Source organism: Lepisosteus oculatus, chromosome 12 (assembly GCF_040954835.1).
Source record: "Lepisosteus oculatus isolate fLepOcu1 chromosome 12, fLepOcu1.hap2, whole genome shotgun sequence".
Lineage (NCBI taxonomy): Eukaryota > Metazoa > Chordata > Actinopteri > Semionotiformes > Lepisosteidae > Lepisosteus > Lepisosteus oculatus.
Window position 1 is genome coordinate 11,212,545 of NC_090707.1, and position 23,826 is coordinate 11,236,370.

At 37.5% G+C, this 23,826-nt stretch overlaps 1 protein-coding gene and 1 long non-coding RNA gene across 3 annotated transcripts in view; one reads left to right on the plus strand and one right to left on the minus strand.

The window, feature by feature from the left end:
- The window catches only part of wnt6b (wingless-type MMTV integration site family, member 6b), a 16,619-nt gene extending 15,005 nt beyond the window's left edge, over positions 1–1,614 (plus strand). The window contains exons 4-5 of one of the 2 annotated variants that reach the window (XM_015358814.2): positions 633–731; positions 890–1,029. In XM_015358814.2, the coding sequence (XP_015214300.1) occupies positions 633–731; positions 890–928 (138 nt within the window). In that variant the 3' untranslated portion in view covers positions 929–1,029. Of the gene's footprint in view, positions 1–632 lie in introns of both variants that reach the window. The other variant, XM_006636455.3, reaches the window with a different exon arrangement.
- The window catches only part of LOC107078779 (uncharacterized), a 24,179-nt gene extending 355 nt beyond the window's left edge, over positions 1–23,824 (minus strand). The window contains exons 1-2 of the long non-coding RNA XR_001479752.2: positions 23,530–23,824; positions 22,595–22,740 (exon numbers count right to left, since the gene is read on the minus strand). This is a non-coding gene — a long non-coding RNA (uncharacterized lncRNA). The remainder of the gene's footprint in view (positions 1–22,594; positions 22,741–23,529) is intronic.
- Between the last annotated feature and the right edge of the window lie 2 nt (positions 23,825–23,826).

The window sequence follows — 23,826 nt, forward strand, 5'->3', positions numbered from 1 at the left end:
ACATTTGGATATAACACAAATTGAAAGGATTCCCTCTTTAAACAAAGTTCGAGATAAGGTCCTTGGTCTCTAGTTTGCTCTCAGGCTAGGAGTTCACCCTGTTAGTTGGCTGCAGACAGTTGGGGCTGACTCTTTGCTGCATGCTTGACTGCAGTTCTTAATTATACCTAATGGTAATAAATTGCCCAGTATTCACCTTTGCTCACCTTTTGTCAGTATCACTTTATCACTGTTTGAAATGCCGTCACACAGCTTAAGTCATGCTTGGTGAGGGGTCAGGTACAGGTAAATACAGGTAAATCGGCAGGTGTGGGGTGTGGTGGAGAGGAAGGAAGATTTAGATGGATTTGTAATATTTTCCACTGAACCTATGCACACACCGTCCTTTTAAATAATAAAACAAATCAAATAATCCTTTCGTGTGCCCTATCATAAAGTATTTTAATTAAAAGGCAAGGCTAGAGATAAGGGTATTGCATTTATCACAGCCCAGTTATCAAAAGTGTATATCTAAGTGATTCCTGCCATCAAGCATTGTAAGCTCTCAGATGGCTTGGAGGCAAGAAGGGGTAAATTCTTTCAGAGTAGCGTCTGCTTTTATCTTACCCATCTATCTCTGTGTCTAACTACAGGCTGTGAAGAATTATATGAGAACTGAATGTAAATGTCATGGGCTGTCTGGCTCTTGCACACTCAGAACCTGCTGGAAAAAGATGCCTCATTTTCGCGAGGTGGGTGATCGCCTCCTGGAAAGATTTAATGGAGCTTTCAAGGTGATGGGAGGCAATGATGGCAAAACCCTCATCCCCGTGGGGCAAAACATCAAACCGCCAGACAAACAGGATCTCATCTACTCAGCAGAATCTCCTGACTTTTGTTTGCCTAACAGAAAGACTGGTTCGCTGGGCACCAGAGGCCGGATGTGTAACAGCACAGCAATGGACGTCAGTGGATGTGACTTGCTCTGCTGTGAGCGGGGATACAGAGATGAGACTGTGGTCTTTGAGGAAAACTGCCTGTGCAGGTTTCACTGGTGCTGCGTTGTGCAGTGCAAAAAGTGCTCTGTAAGGAAAGAGCTCAGCCTGTGTTTCTAAAACGATGGCACCGCATGGAACGGTACATTAACATTCCCTACTGGAGACTCAACTGGTACTTTAAACATCTCCTCCGGCCTTGTGTAAACCACAAATAAACACCCCCCCCCCACTGCTTACAGGCAGAAAAAGATGTTTAGTATGCATTGTCAGAATTATATTTCTAAGGACATAAACATGTACTTTTGTGAGTGTTCGAAGGACAATAAGGTTAGAAGCTTTAAGGATAAAGAAGTGAACATCAGTATTTCATAAACAAAAATTTGATACTCTGGAGAGAAAGCACATCTTATATTTAGTGATTTGAGGCAATCAGCTAAGGTCGCTCTGTTTCCAGTTTTGTACTGTTTTATTTATAAGTAATTCTCAATAATACTCCGTCTAGTAATAATGTGACTAATGTGCCCACATTTTTAAAGCACTTTGAATACGAAAACTGTATAAACCATGAATTACAGACTGTTTTTTGACTGTATGTGTACATTTTTTAAGTAAAATCATATTGTTTTGTAAAAAAAAAGATTGAATACGGTGGTATGTTAAATAATTTGTAAAACTCAAAAGATGTATTCTACAGTATATTGTAGTTATCAGTGGCAAACAGGTTTGGGGTACATGCAATGCACTTCTTTTAACAACAACACAAAACAAAACTCAAAGCACTCCATCCTGCAACTTTAATCCATTTGGAAACATTCTGATACCTACTGTACCTGTCCAGTTTTCTCCAATGTTGCAACCTTCAGTAGAGTCAAAAAGTGTTTGACAATTTGAATTAAAAAGGCCATTTTATCCTGAATATAGAATACCATAACCATGACATGGAAGACTCCCAGTGCCCAGCCTTCTTCAGTAAGATGTTATTTGTCTAAGTGAACAACATCAACAGTGACAAGCACAAATCACAACTACCATCTTAATTTGTGACAGTTCTGAAAATTACTTTTCTGAAAAAATACATGAAGAAAAAATAACAACTTAGATTTGAACATGCCATTTAGAAGCTTTCATTGCATTGGCTACGCTATCAACACGGATACATCTGTCTTGGGTAAAAGTATTACATGTTTAAAATAGATTGGAAGTATCACAGCAGTGTGCACATATTAATGCATTAATACCATATTGCTTTGTCTAACCATTCAAAAAATCACCAAATCTAAGGTCATTTTGAGGGGGTGTTCTACAATTCAAGTGTCAAAAAAAGAAAGGGAAAAATGATTTCAAATAGACAAACCATTGTACTTTAAAAATGTCTTTCTTGAGAAAGCTTTTTTTTATGCATTTGAATTGCAAGGCAGAATTAAATTGGAAACTACAGAATAAAAAATTGTTCCTGAATTAAGACACTGAACATAAGCACAAACAGAAGTGGATCTTTCTCTTGATCACCTAAAATGTTTCTTGTTAATGGAGAAGATTGCAGAAACTGAGATATATCTGATATTGCTATAAACATTATCATACACTTAATTTATCTAAACATTAACACCTAATTAGCTTTATATTTTAGATTATAAAGATGGCATTTATTCTTTGACTAATTCTGAGAAAATGACAAAGGGTAGAAAGCTGGTGTGAGACTACAGGTGTGTATGAAGTTTGCATATTAACAGCTGAGCAACAAACTTTGCAAACAAACCATAACTGATATACTGTAACATGTCCAGGTCAAACTTTTTTTGTCATATTTTTGTGCACCGTAAATTGTGCACCACAGATGTCTTTTTTCATAATTTCTTTTGGTACATGACAGAGAACAAGGATTCCTGTGCGCACTTTAACTTGTACTTTCTACTGTAGTATCACTCCCTTGTAACCTATATCAACAGGATTAATAGAAAAAAAAAACTATGTTTTGTGAAGATAGCTTAATGTTAACGTCATTTGTATTTTTCCTTTGACTGGCCTTAGATGTAACATTCTATTAATCTAACTGGTGAATAAGACTGGATTATAGCTGGCCAGCCTTCTACTTAGTCATTTGCTAACAGAAAGAAATATATTTTAGACATGTTTGATTCAAGCCTAAAAAAAGGTGTTGTTTTGAGTTATTTATGCAGTTGGAAGAAACTCCTGTATTAGTTTGAGCTTTGCAAGTCAGCACAAGTTAATATTTTTCCTGGAATTTGGCTTCTGGAGCCAGCAGTGCTGAAGACAGAGGTAGACTACAGACATGAAAACTGCCAGGAGCACTCTCCTGAAAGTTTGACTCTCAACATTGGCAAATGCAAGAATAAATCCAAAGGAATGTATAGATTTATTGAACTGCTATTATTTACATAACTGCTTATTTTAATGGCAATATTAATGTGCACACGTCATGTCCTCCACGTACCTGCTTATCGGTTTGGTAGATTTAGAGTTTAGTTGGTCATCTATCTCATTTCTAACCCTTCACTTTTTAAAAGAAACACAGCTACAGTAAATGCTGGCTACCCACATAACTGCACCATTACTAAGTAATGATGACCTGGTGATGTTTTGACTGTAGTCATCCTTGTGTAGGATTTAATTAACAGAAAGTCTGGATAGAATACTATGGAATATAGCTACTAATATTGCCCATGCAGCTGAACGTGGTGAGATGTCCATTTGATTTGAAGTCAACTTTAATCTGAATCAAAATATTGTTTTCTGATCTATGCGTGTCTTCCTCAATCTAATTCATTTTGATTTTCTTGTGCCCAGTTTTACATGCACACTAGTAAAAAAAAGCATAATAGAGTTTGTTTTGTTTTAGATTACAGAGCAAGATAAAAAAAAGAAGAGAATTAATGATGGCAATGCACAGTCTCAACGGACATTAATTCCTCTAGTTTTGCAGAACCACAGACACAGTACCTCAGGCATGCTATTAGAAGCTCATCTTCTCAGTCTGACAAACAGAAGCAAACAATTCCAATAAAAAACAGCCTCAGGTAACTACAGCGCAATGAACACTAAATTATGATAAGTGCTCCTTAACTTATAGCTAAATTGTAATACTTACTTCTTGTAAACCCTTTTTGAAATTCTTAACTTCTTCCAAATTCATTTCCACCTACAATATATTATTCAAGTAATGACTCTTAGAAACAAAGCTTTTTTCAAAATGTTTACACCTTAAAGGGAAATAGAATGATCAGGACAGTTTATCTGCGCTCTTCACAGAAATAAAGCAGTCCTTGGTGACTGGATCTGACAGTTCGCATGAAACCAAAGTGTCCTTCATTCCCTACACACATTACAGGTAAATGTGTGAGTCTTGGTCTGAGTCAGACGTTTCCTACAACAGTGGATGGATATGAATATAAGACACTAAATTGTTAATATAGAAACCCTTAATCTCACAAAATATACAGTAAACCATTTTATCATTCATATTATATCATGTTTTATTCTGTGACCCATTTTTGGCACTAAAAAAAAAACAAGAAAAAATATTTATTACCATCCAATATCAGTTGGTAAAATAATGTAGAAATCACAGTCCTTGCATTTTAAAACTGATGTTTTATGTATTTTACTAATGTACATTGTGTGATTTTATTGTTGTATTTAAGCTTTTATTATAAGAGTACAAACACTATTATTTTTGTGCAGGATGAAGGGTTTTGCTTGTATTTTTCTGGACTGTTCCTATGACCCTTAATGTAAAAACAAATACCCAGGTAAATTACTGCAAGCTATTTAGGTTGTGTTGGTGGAAAAGAGACCAGTACCTGATTTCTTTCTTTTTGCAATGTGTATTAAGACATCAGCTGCAAGATGATGGTCTGTATTCTAATCAATGTTGTTTGCATACATTTTGGATTGGAATTTTGCATATAATCCAAACATTTCCTCCAATGAACTGCTGATTGCTCTGTGTTCAAATATCAGATAGATCAGTTATGATTTGTGGACTAGTAAGCAAATGAGTTGGATGGGCTGAGTGCCTCTACTCAGTTGGAAACGTTTTTATGTTCTTCTGGTTTAATTATTTTTTTACAATCAGTTATTCTTAACCTTAGTTCAGTACAATTTAATTTTTCAACACAAGGTGGTGCCATTTGAACAGTATGTTTTTTTTTAAAAACAATGAAGACAGATCTCAAAAATTGTTTTTTATGTTAGGAACTCTTCATTTAAAATTGTCCTTTTCTACCTAACATTTGTACTTTGCAGCTTTAAAATTGCAAAGCCTCCACTTTTTTGATGTTTCAGTCACATTCAGTATTTACACTCTTCATTTTCCCATTGTTGAGGGAGTTGCATAAAGGAAAGTCTTCAGATTAGTGGGAGGGTTTGTTGCCAGCATCCATAATAATGAACCAGCTGTGTTCTAGGCTAAAACTCCATGAAGTAGTGTAAGCTGAGTTAATAACACCAAAATGTAATCGTAAATCTTTTACAATTGCTCACATCTTTCAAAAAGATAAGAGCCTCATCCAAAAACACCATTACAGGAACAGTCAAAAGCAAATGTTTTTTACTCCATGCTGGATGGAATCATTCTTTATTTGCTTTATTTTTTTACTAATCACTTAAGATACTTTAAATATTGTGGGTCTATTTTTTCTGTACTTTTGCTTAGATCGTTATTTCACATTTAAACATCGACTCTCAAAACACTTCTCAACCCTGAATGGTTTAAAGAAAATATACCAGTGTATATGAAGCAACACACTGGATTATCAACTTAATACTACTAGTGGTCTCGTGTTCAGGTTTCATGAAAACAGTCTGAAAATTGGCACTGATGTGGCTTAACTGAGCAAACCCAGTATTGCTGTATTGGCTATGTTATTTTATCTTCCCGAAATATGTCAATCATAGCTTTGACTTTAGGAGCCTTAGGAGATGTAATCCCTCCATTATCTAGTTGGTTGTTTTGTAACATACCACCAGCGATCATAGTTTCAGCTATCATGCAGTCCATAACTTATTTATGGAAAGCTAATGCAAACTCTAGTTAATACAATACATTGTTTGCAAAACCAATATCAAAACCTTGCATGCTCAAAATGCAAAAGCCTTGCATTTATGGCCATCAAAAAGAATTTTCTTCCTTTTCCTTCTGCAAATTATTCAATGACATCATTATTTTAGATAGAGCAATTTTATTTTCAAAGTGTAAGATTACTGGTGTAAGCTTTCCAAGGAATCTGGGCCTGAGATCAATAATAAAAACATTTGCAGAAAAATAATATGACAATTTTAAGTTCCAAAGTCCTTTTTTTCCTACATGTTATATACCCAAAGTCTCTTCTAAAAAGAACTTGACTATGAAAATGACAGCAATACCTTATCCTGTTTCCAAAATGATAAGTTAGCTATTATTTTGTACTCCCAGACAGCCAGCAGAAGAATCATTAAGTTTGGAGTGCAGTAAGGGTTAGGGCTCTGGACCTCAGACAGAGCAGTTTTACAGTAGGTTGAAATCTAAGGTGGGATGTTGCATTTATACCCATGAGCAAGGTACTGTTCTTCACACAGATTGCTCTAGCAAATGCCTTGCTAATATCAACACGATTTCATGGTAAAAGGAATGAACATTGAAAATGTCTCTCAGTCACCAGGTTGGCCTGATGACCCTTGCTACAGTATAATCTTTGCTGTTGTCTCCATGACTGGAAAAACGTGGTACTTAGGTCTTTAGAAAAGAAGTCTTTAATGTAAAAATGTATTGCTTTTTTCATCACTATCTTGTGCTCCTATTCTACCACTTTGTGAGTTTGTGAGCCTTCAACATTGTTTCCCCTTTCCTTTTGAGAACCATAGAATTTTCTTGCATCTTTTTATAGCCTTTTTATCCACGATCAGTAAATGTATGATTTATATGGCACCATCTAATGGACTTTTAAACATTTTAGTTAGCCACCTCCACAAAACTGTCAGAAGCATATGTAGAAAAAAATATTCAAATGACTTTCAAAGGGTTTTAGTCTTGATTTCCATCTCGATGCACTTTTAGGAAGCACATTACTCATTTATTTTGCTTCTTAAGAGAACTGAAAATCACAGTTTACAGATAGAAGATGAATCCAATATGAAGGAATGTGGAAAGTTATAACTCTGTTAAAGATATAAATCACCATTTGTTGTTGAATTTTAAACAAATGCTTAAAATACCTTACATAGGGTCAAGTTTTTAAGAATACATTATTTACAGTATTGCTAATCTTATTGTAGTGAAAATGTCTGTGGGTGTTACGTGCTTAAACGTTGATGATAAAATGCAAGCTTGTACTACATTCTTAGTCAGGCCATGATGAAAACCAGCCTACAGAAGGTTAACTTTAACTGGAACATGAAATCTACAGATTTTATTAAAAGATGTAATAAAACTATAATATACATTTACATTGTTCTATTCCTAATTTATTCAATTTTTTATAAATGCTTCTTTAACATAAAATAGAAGTCCTTGTTATTTTTGGAATAGCCAGAGCTGTGTTTTTCATTTCTCACGTCAACAGCTTCAGCTACAATCCCTACTACTCATCACAGGGAAGAGTGAGGTGGTGTACTTCCATCTTTTTTAAAAACCCAGCCTCATATATGAGAAGTTCAATACCAATTGGAGGAGAGGCACAGAGGTGCAAGGAGGCCCAGGAGACCACAGGGGTCACTGTGCCAAGTAAAGACAAAAGCACTGCGGTCAATTTATCTAATCCCAACTAATCCCACCCTACCCTCAACGGAGCTTAGCCAGTTGTGTGCTGCCACCTGGGGAATGCCAGATAGAATTGGATATTGACTTAACTCAATCTTGAACCAGTGATCATAGGACAGAACCTGTGCTTGGGAAAGTGACATCTTTTGGTTGATGCATCTTTTAGGCAGCTAAACCTTTTTTTTTTTTTTAAGGAACATAGCTGCTAATACTGAGTATCCTTGGAACACCTTTGCCTAGAAAGCATTGAGACAAATGCTTTCTAAGGTCCATACCTTCAATCATGGCAAATGGGCCAACTGTTTTGTTTTAGTTGTGCGTGTACAGTATGTTGGAGCCCATACAACCTGGGTCTAGATGCTGTTTAGGATTTAGTTCAATCTGGACTTTCATATAGTACTGTCAGATAAAGCATGATCATTCATCTAATCACAGTGTGGTGTCCTACTACTGTATATGTTTATCAGATTAGGGCTGAAATTCAATCAATAATCTTGCATTAAATCTATGAGTTCAGTACCTCTACAGTCAGTCAATTAATTTACTGCACATAGGAAAATAAGAAAGATTACAAGCAAAGGAGGACAGTTGCATCATCCATCTTTCCTGTTAGTTAGAAGCTAATGGATCCAAAGATTTCATCCTTTTCTTTAAAGAAGTCAGAGTATTAGCCCCAACATGGCCGGGTAGTTGGTGCCATAAGTGCAAAAAAAATATTTCTGTTTCTTATGTTTACAATTTCTTCCCATAATTTCCAATCGTATTGCATACTTCGTGTGTTACTGTTTTGAATCTTTTTCCCCAAGGTCTCAGATTTACCATGTGATGAGGAGGTTTTTGTTGTTGACATGGTAGCAGATTACTTGATGTGTGGCTCCTCCACATTTGCAGTTAACACGTTTGATCTTTTGATTATGCTAGAAAGTAATATTTCCTTTATGTACTTTGTTTCCGATGTCAAACTAGCCCATTCATACATGTTAATAAATTGCAACAGCTTGAAACTCATTCATATCTGGGGGATTTGGAAGTGTGCATGTTTACAAAATCAAATTATAAGTATGCATTAAGTTCTCTATACAATTTGAAAAAAAGGAAAGTGGGAGTATTTAGATGTAATCTACCTGAAAGAAAAACAAGCAATACTCTGCTTTCTCTCAATAGGCTTTTACTGTAACAAATAAACTAATAAACCTTTTAATTGAAAATTCTTCACATATTCTGTTATTTACTCTGATGTATAAAACAACAATCTATTATTAGTAAGAGCACACCTCTGATGTCCGGGAAAAGACCTGACAAAAATCATCCTGACCAAACAGCCCAGAAGAGGGAGCCTCAGATTTGATAGTTGCTCTGCTTTTCACAGTATGTTCTTCACCATAGTGTTTGTCAGATATTTCAGGTTGCAAGCTATTTATTTTTACATATCTGTAGTAATTAACTTGAAAAAAGACAGTAATTATTCTTAGACCAAACTGAAGTTTTCTTGTGACTAAGATGTTTTATTGCGAATGACTTGGAAATAGAGTACAGGACTAAAGAGAATTACTCCAATCATTTTATAAGAAGAATTATAAAATGTGTTAGCTAAGCCCAACATGTTTTATTTATCTGATCTGACTTTTAGCAAGCACTGCGATGGACTCATGTCCCATCCAGGTTGTATCCCGTTGCATGCTGGGATAGTTTCTGGCTACCCCACAAAAATGAATGTGCACAATTATGTTTCATCTTGGAGGTAATATAGAGCTTGACTAGAATCTCATTCTGTTGACCCTGTTCAGTCAAAAGCCTAGGATAGATACAGTATATCAATGACTAAATTTCATATTTGAATGACCCATGGGCTTTAAAGAAACCTTTGATCTCAGAATTTTCAAAATAACAATATACAGTATGGTGAAATGTTTATCTTACTTCAGTCAGCTGTAATTCTATTGCCCCCAAGACACGTGTTTTGTTGAGGAGACTCAGGAGCACTTGTTCTGGAGCTGCCCCTTTGCCAAAGCGGTGTGGGGCAGAATTGACAAAACTTTTCAACTCCTGATAGTGGGAGTGGTGCTCCGTTACCAGTGCATCCTGCTGGGGCTGGCACCATCTGGATCGGACAAGGGGACACAGTTCCTGCTGTGGCTGCTGTTGGCCCTGATAAAACGCGAGGAACACTCTCATCTGCCACAACACAGAGTGGAGCTGGATATGAGCTTCCTTGCAGACCTCAGAAGGAGGACGAAGCGCGACGTCGCCAAATGGGGCTTCCCCACGGCGATGGACTCTTTAACTGAACAAATCTGGCCCCACCATTCACTTGCACTGATTGAAAATGGACAATCACGTCTTTCTGAAAGTTTCTATTTGATGGTAGTTTCAAAATGTGTTAGCACGTGTACAGATTGTGAGAATGTTTACTGTTTTGATATGTTTTTCTGTGAAATAAAGTTTATTTTGCTAGAAAAAAAATCCATTGCTTCTAGTCATCAAGAACAATGAAAGCTTTTCAAACCATTCAGAAACATGTTTCTTCAAAATAAATAATCTAAGTTTATAACCTTAGCATACTTTGGTTTTGAGTCTTAATTTAACATTTGTGAAGGAGAACAGTGTAGAAAAATAAAACATACATATGTTTAAAACAAACAGATGTATTTACATGTATTTTGTACACTAAACCTTTACTGTAACACAACTGGACCTAAGAACTGAAAGTCTAGGTTGAGACACATGACTCCAGCATGCATCAAAGTGTCTACTGAGACAATTCTAATACAAATGGCAATTATTAATGAATCTTTTTGCTTCTGTGGCCATTGAGCTGAGCCTGTTAATGGGGAATCTAAAATCAACATCTGCGTTCTGTATATCTCAGTTAACAAGGGGTTCACAAGACAGGGGTTGCCTTGAGATCCATGGATTGGAGAATTGCAAATGTCCATACCATCCATGAGAATGGTGACAAAACCAAATTAGGTAGTTCTAGACAATTAAGTCTGAACGTCTATTACAAGGTTATGGAAATAATTATTAGAACTAAACTAGAGGATCACTGTGAGGGAGTGAGAAGTGAAATTAAAAATAAGCCTCCTATTTAGGAGAAGGACCAGGTTTAAATGTGATTCACCTGGGCTAGTTGAATACCTGGCTTCCAAAATGGAGTGAGATTCCACATGAGGGAGAGGAGCAGATAGGATAGGATCTGTGTGGATCTGGCCACTCCCCTAGACTAATAGGAAGGCGTATAAGACCAGCCAGGAGAAAAAAGGTTTCTTTCTGTCTCTAGGCTTCAGCGTGGAAGAAAGGGAAGGGAGCACTGACGAGGGTGGTCTCAGTGCCAATGGGCTGGGTTGAGCTGGCTCACAGGCTTGTGGGATGCCTGAAAAAACGAGTGTATATCAAACAAAAATAGTAGTTCGTTGGGCCCGAAGTGTGCAGCCGTGGAACTGGGTTGGCCAGCTTGTCTGGGGCTGACGTGTGGTGTTAGCAGTGTATCTTTCCTATAGCTGGGAGTCTAGGTAGCATAGCTGGAGTTCTGAGTACTCCAGGTGTTTACTATCAGCAGATGTGTGCGGTCTCTGAGGGAGAAAGTGTGAGAAATAAGAGAACAGAAACCGGCTGTTGCTGTGTCCGGTGCACAAGTGGTGATTAAAGACAACAGTGTCCCTGACCAGATGAGGATCAGCTGGTATAGAATTGAAGAGTGACTTGTTAGCAAAGATGGTGTTTGTGGGGAAGACAAGTGAATAGTTGAAAAAAGAAGGGCTGATCGAGTTAGTGATTTAATTACTGAAGTAAATTAAGTATAATTGGGTGACATGGAGTGAGTTAATAAAAAATTGTGAAACTTCAAGTATAGAGCAATTAAACCCAAGATCATGCAGCAGGGGACAATATGAGCTAGCACCCAGTAATGTTTTGTCTGTTAGAATAAATGACAGGCTACTGCAAAATTGTGTAAAAATTATTAAATTCTGTAAAATTAAGGTGACGACTGGTTGGGTGGCAATTATAGTTGAGAAAATACTGCCGTTGCCATAATCACATCTATGGAAATGGGATACTAGAGGTTACTCAATATGAATTTGGAAAAGGTAGGTCTTGGTTAACTAACTTGTACTTTGCTTGCTTTGAGAAAGCAACAGCTGTGATACTGACAGATCTTGCTGCTGTGGGGAGCAGGCAGAGATTTGTTTTCATGAGGTGAACCCACAGGCTGGGTGAGACAGCAGAAAGAACCAGGAAAAACAGTACACGCGAGGGAGCGTGGTGCTGTAGCAGGCTGGGGAAACAGAGTGTGGACCAGGCAAAACACAGTCCAGGGCTGTGGTCCAGGAACATAGCAAGATTCATAACCCGGCAGCAGGTAAACAAGCCAAAAGTATAGGGAGATGCTGTCCAGAGACGTAAACCAGAAACATTCAAAGCCAGGGAATACAGTATGATGTACCAAGGGTAATCCAAAGGACAAAGACGAGATGAAGCAGTGTCGAGGGTCCAAACCAAGCAGGGAACCAGGGAATGAGAGCACTTGAGGCTATGCAGTGCGTGACTGTATACCAGAGTGCTGACAACTCGGAGCCTTCCTGAAGTATTCTGCACCCCTGCATCAGGCATGGATAGAAATTGCTCGCAGGTGAAGCAGATATCCTGGTGGAATGCATTTCCATGGTAACTGGCACTGAGAGACAGGTGGGATGCTGGCTACCATTGCAAACACTAGCTTACTCTGCAGCTTTGAACTGGGGGTGAACCTAACAAATAGAGGATACAATATGGTGTATTTAGGTTTTCAGAAATAAAAGTAAGTGCGAGTTCTGACTGAGTTTTCAGTTTTCCAGTTGCTCTGCTGTACATCCCCATCCTTGCTTATGATCACAAGCTTTGAGCACTGACTGCAAGAATGAGATCATGGGTGTAAGCAGCAAAAAAGAGGGTTTCTCTGTAGGGTTGCTGGGTTTACTCTTTGTGACAGGGTGAGGAGATTGGCAATCCGGGAGGATGATGGAGTAGTCACTGCTCCTCTGAATTGATAAGGGCCTGTTGAGGTGGTTCGGGCATCTGGTGAGGATGATCCCTGAGCACCTTCTGCTGAAGGTGGAGTGGGTTTTGTCCACTAGGATGTGACCCTGAGGCAGGCCCAGGCCACACTGGTGGGATTATATCCAGCTGGGCTGGAGATACCTGGAAATCCCCCACAAGGAGCTGGAAACGGTTGCTGGGATGGAACTCTGTTCAGACCTGCTCAGCCTGTTATCATCACAACCCTCAGCTGAAGCAAATGGCTTAGAAAATGGATGAATGGCTAAATTTTCAGAAGAAAGGCATTTGATAATGTTCCTCTTAAAACTTAAATTCATAGATTGCAGGCTTCAGGCAAGTGAGAAAATGTGTATCTCTATATAGAACTAATAGAAAACAGACGACAGGTAAGGCATGACTAATCAAAATGGGGTAACTTGATCAGTGGAGTACTGCAAGGATCTGTACTAGGACCATTAATCTAATTTCTGAATGATAAAGTTTGTAAACTAGTGAAGTTACCAAAATAAGACTAAAACCAATGTAGAATTGGCAAATGGTTTAAGAAACGCGTACAATTCAAACTCTTGGCAAGCTGAGCACTTGATGTTAAATTCTTAAATGTCTTACAGGTATATAGTGTGTGTATATATATAAGTAAAACTGCGAGCTTAAAAGAAAGAGGCTTATGTATTTGATTATACATTGACTTTTTCTATATACCATGTGAGAAAGCAATATAATATGGCAAACAATTTTATGATATAAGAGTTATGTATGTTGTTAATGTATGGAAAAATATTGCAGTAGTAATATTTGGTTTCCCTCTCGACGGATGGCTCTTGAGGCCTCAGCACATTGCAATGAATAGTAAATAACTATGCACCAGAAACCATCTAACAAATCTTACTCACACTAAACACTTATTCTAAACTAGCCCTGTACCAGGTACCCACATAATAAACGAACCCCATGAAAATGTTTCTCTGCCATTCTTCATATGGGATTAATTCACCGATTGTTTTTTTTTTACCAATTGTCTAATTAATCAATAAAACACATGAATCTATGTACAACCAATAAAGACCTTGACAACCTCTATTGGTAGGTCCGCTGAAACTATTCTTATTACTGCTAGATGTGATACTTTATGGGACTTGAGGGAATACAATTTCACAGAATAAAGAAGTTGAACCTTTTTAATATTGAATAGAGATGGTAACTAGTGGACCTGATCCAAGTATTCAAAATCCTGAAAGGTACTGACAAAGGCAGTTAGTAGACTTGGTCAGAATAAACTGTGAAACAGGAACCAGAAGACACAAGCTGAAACTACTTGCAGGGACACCTTAAATGGACAACAGATGGCACTTTGTGACAGGCCATCTGCCAGTGTCTGTTTAGGATGCTGTGGGGAACTGAAGGTTTGATGAACTGCAACTATGGACGATTCTGTTTATATGGCCAGTTAGGCTTCTTTAAAGCGGACTGTATGGACTCAAACCACAGGCTGACAATGATGGCTCTCTCAGGGAGTGAGAGAAAAAATATACAGCTTCTTTTATAGCAACAGTGTGTGTTGATGGAGAAACCTCCTAAAACTGCTATGAATTTGCATTAATGTGTGATGCAGGTTGGTCTAGTGTGAAAGAGACACAGGAAGATGCAGGAGGGTTATATGTAGGCTGGCCAGGTAAGAGAAGAAGTTATGGCAGCTATGTTTTTGCTTGTGCTCACCAGAGACGCAATGAGGCTTAGCCAAGGGGTGACAACTACTGAGGTGCTGAGCTGGCATAGTGTGTTATGCAGTGTTACTGTTGCCAGAAGAGTCCGTTTGTGCACGGACTGTGACTGGAATGGTGTTGACTTTTTCAATGGATTATGCCTGGAGTGAGTGGAAGCTGACTTTAACAGGAAAGATTGTTTCCTGGCTGAAATAACAGTGATGTGGCATGGCTTGAGAGGATACTAACTGTAGGCTGCAGCAACCCATGTGTGATTGGGTGATGGGTGTACTGGGGAGAAAGTGGAGAGTAGGCATGGCCTGGATAGCACAGACGCTCAGCATGAACACCATGCAGGAAGACAGCATGTGGAGAAGACTTCCAGTATTCCCTGAAGGGGAAACTATGTGTGAGATCCAGGATCCTGGAGGGGTTCCAACAACCAGAACGTTCAGATGGAAAAGGGGTTTCTGGACTGCCAGTGACATGGGTCTTGTCTTAGTCACTCAGGCGTGACAAGACAAGTGGGTCTTCTCCTTGCAGTTTGAGTTTAAAAGTTGTAGAGTTGTACAGTTTTGCCTCAAACTTTTTAATGTCATGTATTTTGGGTTCTATCTAGATATTCAATTCGGTGCAATAATTTTGAAATAGATCCTTTTATGGGGTTTTCACTGTCTGTAGTGTGAATAACAAGGTGTTACGATAGGTTGGTGGAAGGTATAAGGGTGTTCTTCTCTTTATGCTGTTAAGAATTAACGTTTGTCTGCACTGGTTTCCTTTTACCAATACACTATTGTAAACATGTAATGAAGGTCATAAATTCTTGTGGAAATCTACATGCAAGCAAAGAGATTTTGCAGGAAGCTTTAGGAATGTGACGTTGTACTGTTATTAGTCAGAAAACAAATTAAGTGGAAAGAAAATTGGTGAACAGAAAGTAAATGTGTAAACGTTTGAGCAGTAAGGCAATATTTTATCTTCAGTGTGGAATTATACTCTACTTGTGCCTGTAAAGCAACAATATACAGTATAAAACTTGAAAAAAACTTCACATCTTTACTTGCTGCTTCATACTAAATATCACATAAAAATGCATTGTTTTTGAGAACTTTATCAGTTGTTTATTTAGCCCTTGCAAGGCGTATATCTAAGATTTTGACTGCATTTGTAGTATTTTACTAGAAATACTGGAACATGTAATAGGGTTTTAAAGTAAAACAGATCAGGACATATATACATATAGTTCCAAATAAACATTTCTTATATTTCCTTTCTTCTGCACAGATCTGTCAAATTCATGTCTAAATCTGTATAAGTGCTCTTATCGAACCCAGATGGAGACAATAGGCAAATGTTTACAGCACATACATTTTTAATTAAAAGAAAACGAGGTGTGGTAATATAGAGGATGCATTAAGGTTCAATGTTTTATACTTTATCACTTAGATATTTACTATATAAACTAAATCTACTGTATAAGCATTTTCTTTAACAGGTTTACAATTGACTCATAATTGACTTGTATGTTATAAAAATATCAGAAAAATGTTTTAAAATAACATTAATAACATGCTTTATGTTTGCATTTCATGAATGAAAAGACAATTAGATCAATATAAATGGATTTTGTTCGTATTTTTGATCTAACAGATTCACATCTCTATAACGTACACAAGATAAGTATTTACTGGTCATTCAGTTTTAAGCATTTTGTGGCAAAGTGATACCTTTTCAAGAAACTCACCTCATTAAAGACCTCTATTTTAAACTTAAAACTGCAATGCATGATTGCTTATTTAATTCTTCAAATAATTACTACATATTAAAAGCAGAACTGCAGGTCAGCAGAGAGTCTGTTGATTTTACACTCTTCTAGGCTTAATATGAAAACTGCCTCTTTTGATTCTAGGGACCCCCTGGACACATGAAAAACCCTCACCGGAAACGTTGCACACCCAAGAAAAACAATATGTAGCAAATTCATACTCGCTTGACCTCCATTATGCTTGATATAAGAATCTATAGTTTGTTAAACCACATTTTAATGTGAAACTTAATAAAGTGATTTTAAGAAGTAAAAATAATAATCTGGACATAATTAAACTAAGAGGAGCTAGTAACAGAAAAATAAGTTATATGCGCTGGGGGTGGAGATAGGGTATTCTCTGAGACTGTAACCCTACGTACTGATTTATTGATGCTATGCTGTCTGTTTTAAGCCGCAGACAAAAGCAAAGGACAGCATAATTTGTTTCTGTAAGAACTCAACAAAAATAAACAAACAAACTTGGGATAAAGGAAATGTGAGAAGCTCATGGCATCAAAACAAACTGCCTTTGTATAAACAGATGAGTTTATCAAATCTGAAAGTCTGTTCTTCATGCACAAACACTGCCGCAATCTGATTGCATGGAATCTGATGCTGAATATTCTGACTGCTGAAAGCAGTACTATGTCAAGGATTTACTAAACTGCCTAAAGCAAGTCTTTTTAACAGGGGGCGTAGTAAAAGGTATTTGTCCCCTTAGGCTATTAAATTTTATCTGACAAAAGGTATTTTTTTCCTCCAGACAGGAAACCAAGCTGTCCTCTTAACATTAATCCAAGTACCCATCATGTGCCTTAGAAAAGAATTTTAATTACCTACAAGCAGTCCAAGAACAGACATTGTTAAAAAAAACAGCCAATATTAAAACACCTGAGTGTTTTCTAGGAGGATCTAATTTCACTATCATCATTATATGTGTAATTCCTGGGGTAGGATATATTTTGTAAATAAAATTAAAAAGACTACATTTTCCTGTTGAGCTAAAATGGCAATTGTGACCCGTCACAACCAGATTAAGTCTTGGAAATGTTCCCCAAGGAACTTTGCAGAATCCCATGTGAATTAATCTCTTCTGCAACAATCCAGTCCACCAGGATGCACAGACTGGTGATGTCTTGTGCATTTGGGAAACGATTAACATTAATGTTTTGATATATTATCTGCTCCTGATGTAAACTTTTATTGCAAATTATTATTTTTTACCATTTTAAAGTTTATATTTAAGTTCTACATGGAGTATTTTACTTTTAATAAATAAAGGTGAACCAAAAATATACGCTTTCATTTCAGCCACAGTTGTGCAGCAAAAGCCTTTATTTGGTCACTTGTGGAGAGAAAGGGCATGCCGTTCTCTCAGGTGTTCATGGTCATCATACATTACATAATGGTTGCTGGCTGACCTATGATATAAAATCATGATATTAATATGAATGACAGATACAATAAGGTTTATTTCTGTGTCATTACATGCATACAACTGATTATGCAAAAACATACATTATTAATGTTTTTTAAACCCATTGTTTTCAAGTGAGCATACTGTACTTATTAGAACACATCAGTGTCAAGGTCAATATTTGGTTGTACATCCCTTGAGGCAATAATTGCACGATGTGGGCAACAGCAAAGGTCTTCAGTCAAGACCTTAATCAGCTAGAACATATTAGAAGGAGAACATTATGTACTCTATTCAACTCAAAGAAGGCCATATAAGCCCAGGTCGTTATTCCACATTGCATGTCCTAATATGTATGGTCACTTAAAATCATTGTGTAATGTACTGTAGTTGTTGGTCATCCCCTGTTTACTTTCATCTTCCATTATTTGCAAATTGGGGTAATTCAATAACATGCAATGAGCGTTTACTTACAGATATACAGTATACGGCTAATATATGACTCCAGGCAGCAGAAGCAGAGTGAGGAAAGTAGTGTGATTTCACATGAGAGTTACACTAGGCAGTTCTCAAGTTCAACAGAAAAAGCTGATCTGAAAATATACTGTATGAAAGTGATATTTCTAATTTGTCATAAAACATGTTCCCATTTTCTGTAAAGAGTGTGATTGCACTTGACAGCAGTAGCCTACTCTACTTCAGGAGCCTCATACAGAAAGTGGTGGCAGAATACAAGTTTATTGCATTGACAGGGCCACCACTTACACATTCCTGGCACACTATCTGTGTTAGAAACTCGTGGTGCTCATGAGCTCATAAGCTGTCATGGTGCTTTTTCAGGGATCAGTTGAGACAACCCCCGTGGAGCATGCAGTCGACTCTGAGCCTTCAATCTCTTTCACACCCCTGAGCACCTCAGTCACACAACAAAGGCATATCAAACCCACCGTGCCATGCTCTCTGTCCCCAGACAGGGGGGCATTTGAGCATTTTCATAAACCCCAGGGACTTACATCATTGCAACCGGCTCATTCTTCACAAGGTGTTCTGTTACACCTGCGAACGCTCAAAGAAAGAATGTCTGGTGACTGAGCCACAATATGACCGAGATTATACTCTTTCTGTTTTTCAGTTGTGTTCCAAAATGTAATAGGACACAGTTACATCTCTGTTGCTTATTGTAGCTGGTGACTGACGCTGTGTGAACTAAGGTGTGGTTTGCAGTTTGCTCTTCTATTATCATTAAGGATAATGTCCATCAGATTTTATGAATTTTTGGATAAATAAAGAGGCTAATTCACTTGATGCACACATTCTTGAACAGTTTTTGAACTAAGGAATGAGGTGAACAGACCCAAATTGGTCTCCTTCTCCTTTCTCCACTGATACCAGTCCATCTTGGTATCAGGTCAATGGCTCTTGAAGTTGCACATCCCTTGATGGACAAGGTGATACTGCATTGTGTGGCCAAAAGCTTTCTTATTTCAGTTGTTGTTGATAGTTCCACACTTGACAGTGACCTTGAGTGTATCTTTAACCTTTTCCTTTGATGCCTACTAAGTGCTGGTTAAAAGAGAGATGAGAGAACAGAACCTGGAGAGAGTGACATCCAATCCCATTTTACCTTGTGAGTTAATATCTAATGGTGCTGTTAGACATTTGCATGTCCTGTAACATTTGCAGGTGGCTGCGGATCTTTGGTTTCTACTCTCTATTTCAGAACATCAAATATCTGCTCAGTACACTTTGACTGTCCAGGACATGTTTGAGCAGTATTTTTCTGATATTTCTTGAACAGTCTCTTAACAGCTGAAAGCAAACCTCACATTATCCAGATATCTCCAGTTTGCTCAGGCTATCTTTCTTTTAAGAAGATGTTCACCGCCTTTGAAAATATACAGCTTATTGTGAATCTCCATTTCACTGACATCACCGTAAACTGGAGCCTATTCTGACCTGCATCTGCTATCATAACCAGCAGTCCTATACTTAAACACCGAACCAACTATTTCAGTCTTAGGGGTTGTCTATTAACTGGGTTCAGATATGTAAATGGTGTTCTTTCCTAAAATCTCAATCCAAAATTAAACCACACTCGCATTATTGACTTCACACCAGCAGACAATACTGTCATTCAGCCTGCTTAAAACCAGAAAAGCAAGACAGAGCGTCCCTGTCCAAATATACCAATACTAATGAAAAGCTCAGGCTCAGGCTAATTCCTACAGGGCTTTGTTACATCCACTAATTAGATCTACTTATTAAAAAGATTATTTGGCATCTAGGGATACCAATATCTTTGATACATTCTTAAATCAAAAACTATAAGAATCCAGAGAAACATACACATGGAGCAAGAACTGGTTAATGAAGAACAGCATGATATCTTATGGGGCATAAACTCTAATTGGGCCTCTGTACAGTAAGTAGTGGTTTGCACTAGGGATCTGTTTTAGGCCTGTTGCACTTCCTTAAATGTACCGGCGATTAAGATTTTGATATGATTAGGAGGCTATTTTAATTTTTTTTTTAATAAGGGCAGCACAGGGATGCAGTAGTTAGCATTTCTGCTTCGTAGCGCTGGGACCCTGGGTTCAATTCTGGACCTGGGGTGCTATCTGTGTGGAGTTCTCCCCATGTTTTCATGGGTTTTCCTTGGGTGCTCCAGTTTCCTCCAACAATCAAAAAACATACTGGGTGGTTAATTGGCCTCTCTGAAAACTGTCCCTGGCGTGAATGTGTCTGTGTGTCTGCCCTGCGATTGACTGGTGTTCTGTCCACGCTGCACCCTGCCTTGCTTCCCGGGATAAATTCGGACTCCCCCATGACCCTGAGCAGGTTAGAAGATAGTTCAAGTAAGGAGCTGCGTCAGCCTGTGTAGGCTGCAAGTAACAAGTAAAGGTTTATTCCATGCTGAAAAGAGAAGAAAAGAAACACAACATTTTGGCTCTGGAGCCTTTTTCAGGTGTGATCCCCTCTTTTCAGCATGGAATAAACCTTTACCTGCTTCCTTGGTTAGAGGATGGATGGACAGAGTGGTAAAAAAAAACAGAAAGGCAGCAAGGAAAATATAAAAAGATTTAGACAAAATTATGGATTTTGATCATTACAAAGTGATCCATGCAGATGGAAGGAACATGTACTGTAATATACTTTACATTTCATGTGAGTGGTTCTGAACTGCAGGAAGCTACACATACAGTAAAAGGGGTCAGGGTGTTTATGCTGAATCTGGGCTTTCATCAACAGAATGTAGGGAAAGAATGAAAAAGCAAAAAAAAATGCTTGTGCATTCAGCAGCATTTAAATCCGTGGAAGCTGTCCACAAACTTTACAATGACCGAGAAAGCATTTACAGTAGCTGCACTTTTGGTCACCATACTGTACCACAGAAAGTATATTATAACCGGTGTATATAATCAGTATATTATATATCAAAGGAGTTTTGACCCAAGTATTTGAAATCCTAAGGGGTATATTGTAGATAGGGGCAACCCAGGGGCCTATTTCTTGTGAAATAGCAAAGAAAGTACACACCGTCACAAACAGAACATACAGTATAAGTGAATTAAGTACAAGGTGAATTGATTAAGTGCACTTCTTTTTAGAAAGAGTCCTGGGTGTACCCTGGCAGGTGTACTGAGACCCAGACTCTGTACTCTTTAAAAAAAAAAACCAGATTGAGAAATATTTGGATTCCATTATAATTAGCCCCTGAACTACAAAATGTGAAAAGGGGGGTGAATAGTCAACTCAGAACTGTGGGGTGCAACTTTGAATTGAACATAGAATTTGGTATTCTAAACTTAGGTAAAATGTGTGATAAAAAATCACCCTATACATATTTTTCTACTAATTATGATTCAGCTTTCTCTCCCCATGAATTTCATTACCAGTCATTAATAGGCACTATAACATTCCAAGCATGGTGATGAAAAATTATTTCACCTAATTTAAAAGTCTTATATTGATGACAACTGCTTTTTAATACCTTATCTTGTAATGTATTTATGCTAATTTCAATGTTCAATTTCACCTATTGGGCAACAGGTTGTGCTTGCAAACAGACTATACACTGTAATTCAGTGTACCTACTTGTTTTTAAAAACAACATCCATTCATAAAAAAAAGTATGACATGTATTGAGACAAAAGTACCTGTATCCTCCTTAACGGTGTTAAAGGGCCAGATATTATTTAACAAATAATTCAAACTTTCTTTAAGTTTCCCACGTAATCTACAGTACAGTATGTGAACATATTATGGGCGTCTTTCTAAAATTAAGTTAAATTGACTAGAAGCACATTCCTACACGATTCTTTTACAATAATGCGCAATTTTGGTATGACAATAACGGAATGAAAACGTATTTATCTAGCACGAAGTATGCAACAGAAATTAAAAGGCAGTTAACAAAAAGATAAATCCACTCTCCTTCGTTAATTTAATTGCTGTTTTTTGACATGTTGCCAAAGGTCGGTTCTGTAGACTATTTTTTAGGAACTGTAGGTGCGGCTACCTCAAATCGGGCTACTGTGGATATTGAGAACTTAATCATTGAAGACTTCTAAAACACACCAAAAGTATTTTTTGACAGGAATAATTTGACCATATACATTAACGACCTACAATACATATGGAAAAATGCCATCATTTATATAATCTGCATTCTACGCAACAATGTTTAATGTCGTATTAAAGCAACTTTCGTGAGACCTAGGGCACGTTGTTACCAATCACAGGTACATACTGTACTGTATGTAGCGTAAAACACTGCTGAGAGCCCATTCATATTAATCTCCGACCAACTGAACCTCGGTCGCAATAATGCCATCAAAACAGCGGTTGAGCCCAGCAGACACCAGACTGTAAATTATCTCTCTTAAGGCACCTTACCCACAACATGTCTGTAATTGCAGCACAAGTCCTCTGGGGGGTTGAGGTCTCACCGAGAAAGAACAGTTGCGTTTCATCTGTGTTCTGTTCTGTCCTTTTTTCTTTTTTCAACCAGAGAGACGTCTCATCGCTGGCTTCACGTGTGACTAAGCAATAAACATTTCTTCAAATCTTAATGAACGTCACGAATACTGGGCAATGTTCGTGAAAGAAAAGTAAAAACTAACCTAAAAAATAACCTAAATGAATACAAAAAGGACACAGCTGATTATGTTAAGGTACAAGTCATACTTTTGTTTTCATGAATCATCTTTCGAGTGTCCTGTTATCATTTTTTGAGGCTCGAGAGATCCGTTTGTGTTTTTCTGTTTTTGTTTTTAATCTAAGTTAATTGTGCCCTTACAGCACGAAGCATTCTGTGAGTAACAGAGTGACATTTTAAATTTTTTGGAGTTAAGCAGAAAGTTTGGATTAAACAAAGATAGTTTAGGAATATACTGTATGATGCCAAAGAGGGATTCGGGATTTGCCAACACAAATTATTTTCTCATCAGAACTGAAATTAGTCGTGCCCTTAGAAGACGGAAACTATCGAAAATGTATTAAAAAATTATATTGTCATTATAATTTAAAAATAAAAGCATTGTTTAAAATAATCTTTATCCACGTTTTGCTGTGAGCAGATTTTGTATGGAATAAAATAGTTACCAATACCTGTACCAACCTTTAGAGTTTTATCTAAATGTAATGCTCAAATATACAGTACGCTATAATTAGTTATGAACTAAAATAAAAACAACGGTATTTATAGAAATAGGGGGATGAATATCAATAATTATAAAGTGAAATTATAAGCTGCAATACATCAACAACAATTAATAATTTCAGTACAAGTCAAACAACAGCAGTAACAAAAGCAACAATTGCAGCATTACCGTAGTTGTAGGTCCGAATGAATAAGGAGATCATATTTTGCTCCTTCGATGGATATCTTGACATCTCAAATATTTGTAGGGTAACGCTCATAAATAAGACATTAATACTTTGAGCATATGAGACGTTACCGCGGGCCAGGATTTTTGTGGCGCTAACAGCGTACGGAGATACCTGTACAAGCAGGCTGTGTGCATTTACAGTGCGTGCACCTGTATGAACTGGAGCAACAGTGCTGTTGCTGAAAGCACAACGCTCGCTCACTTTCTAACTAAACTACATAGTCATGCCCCTTTATC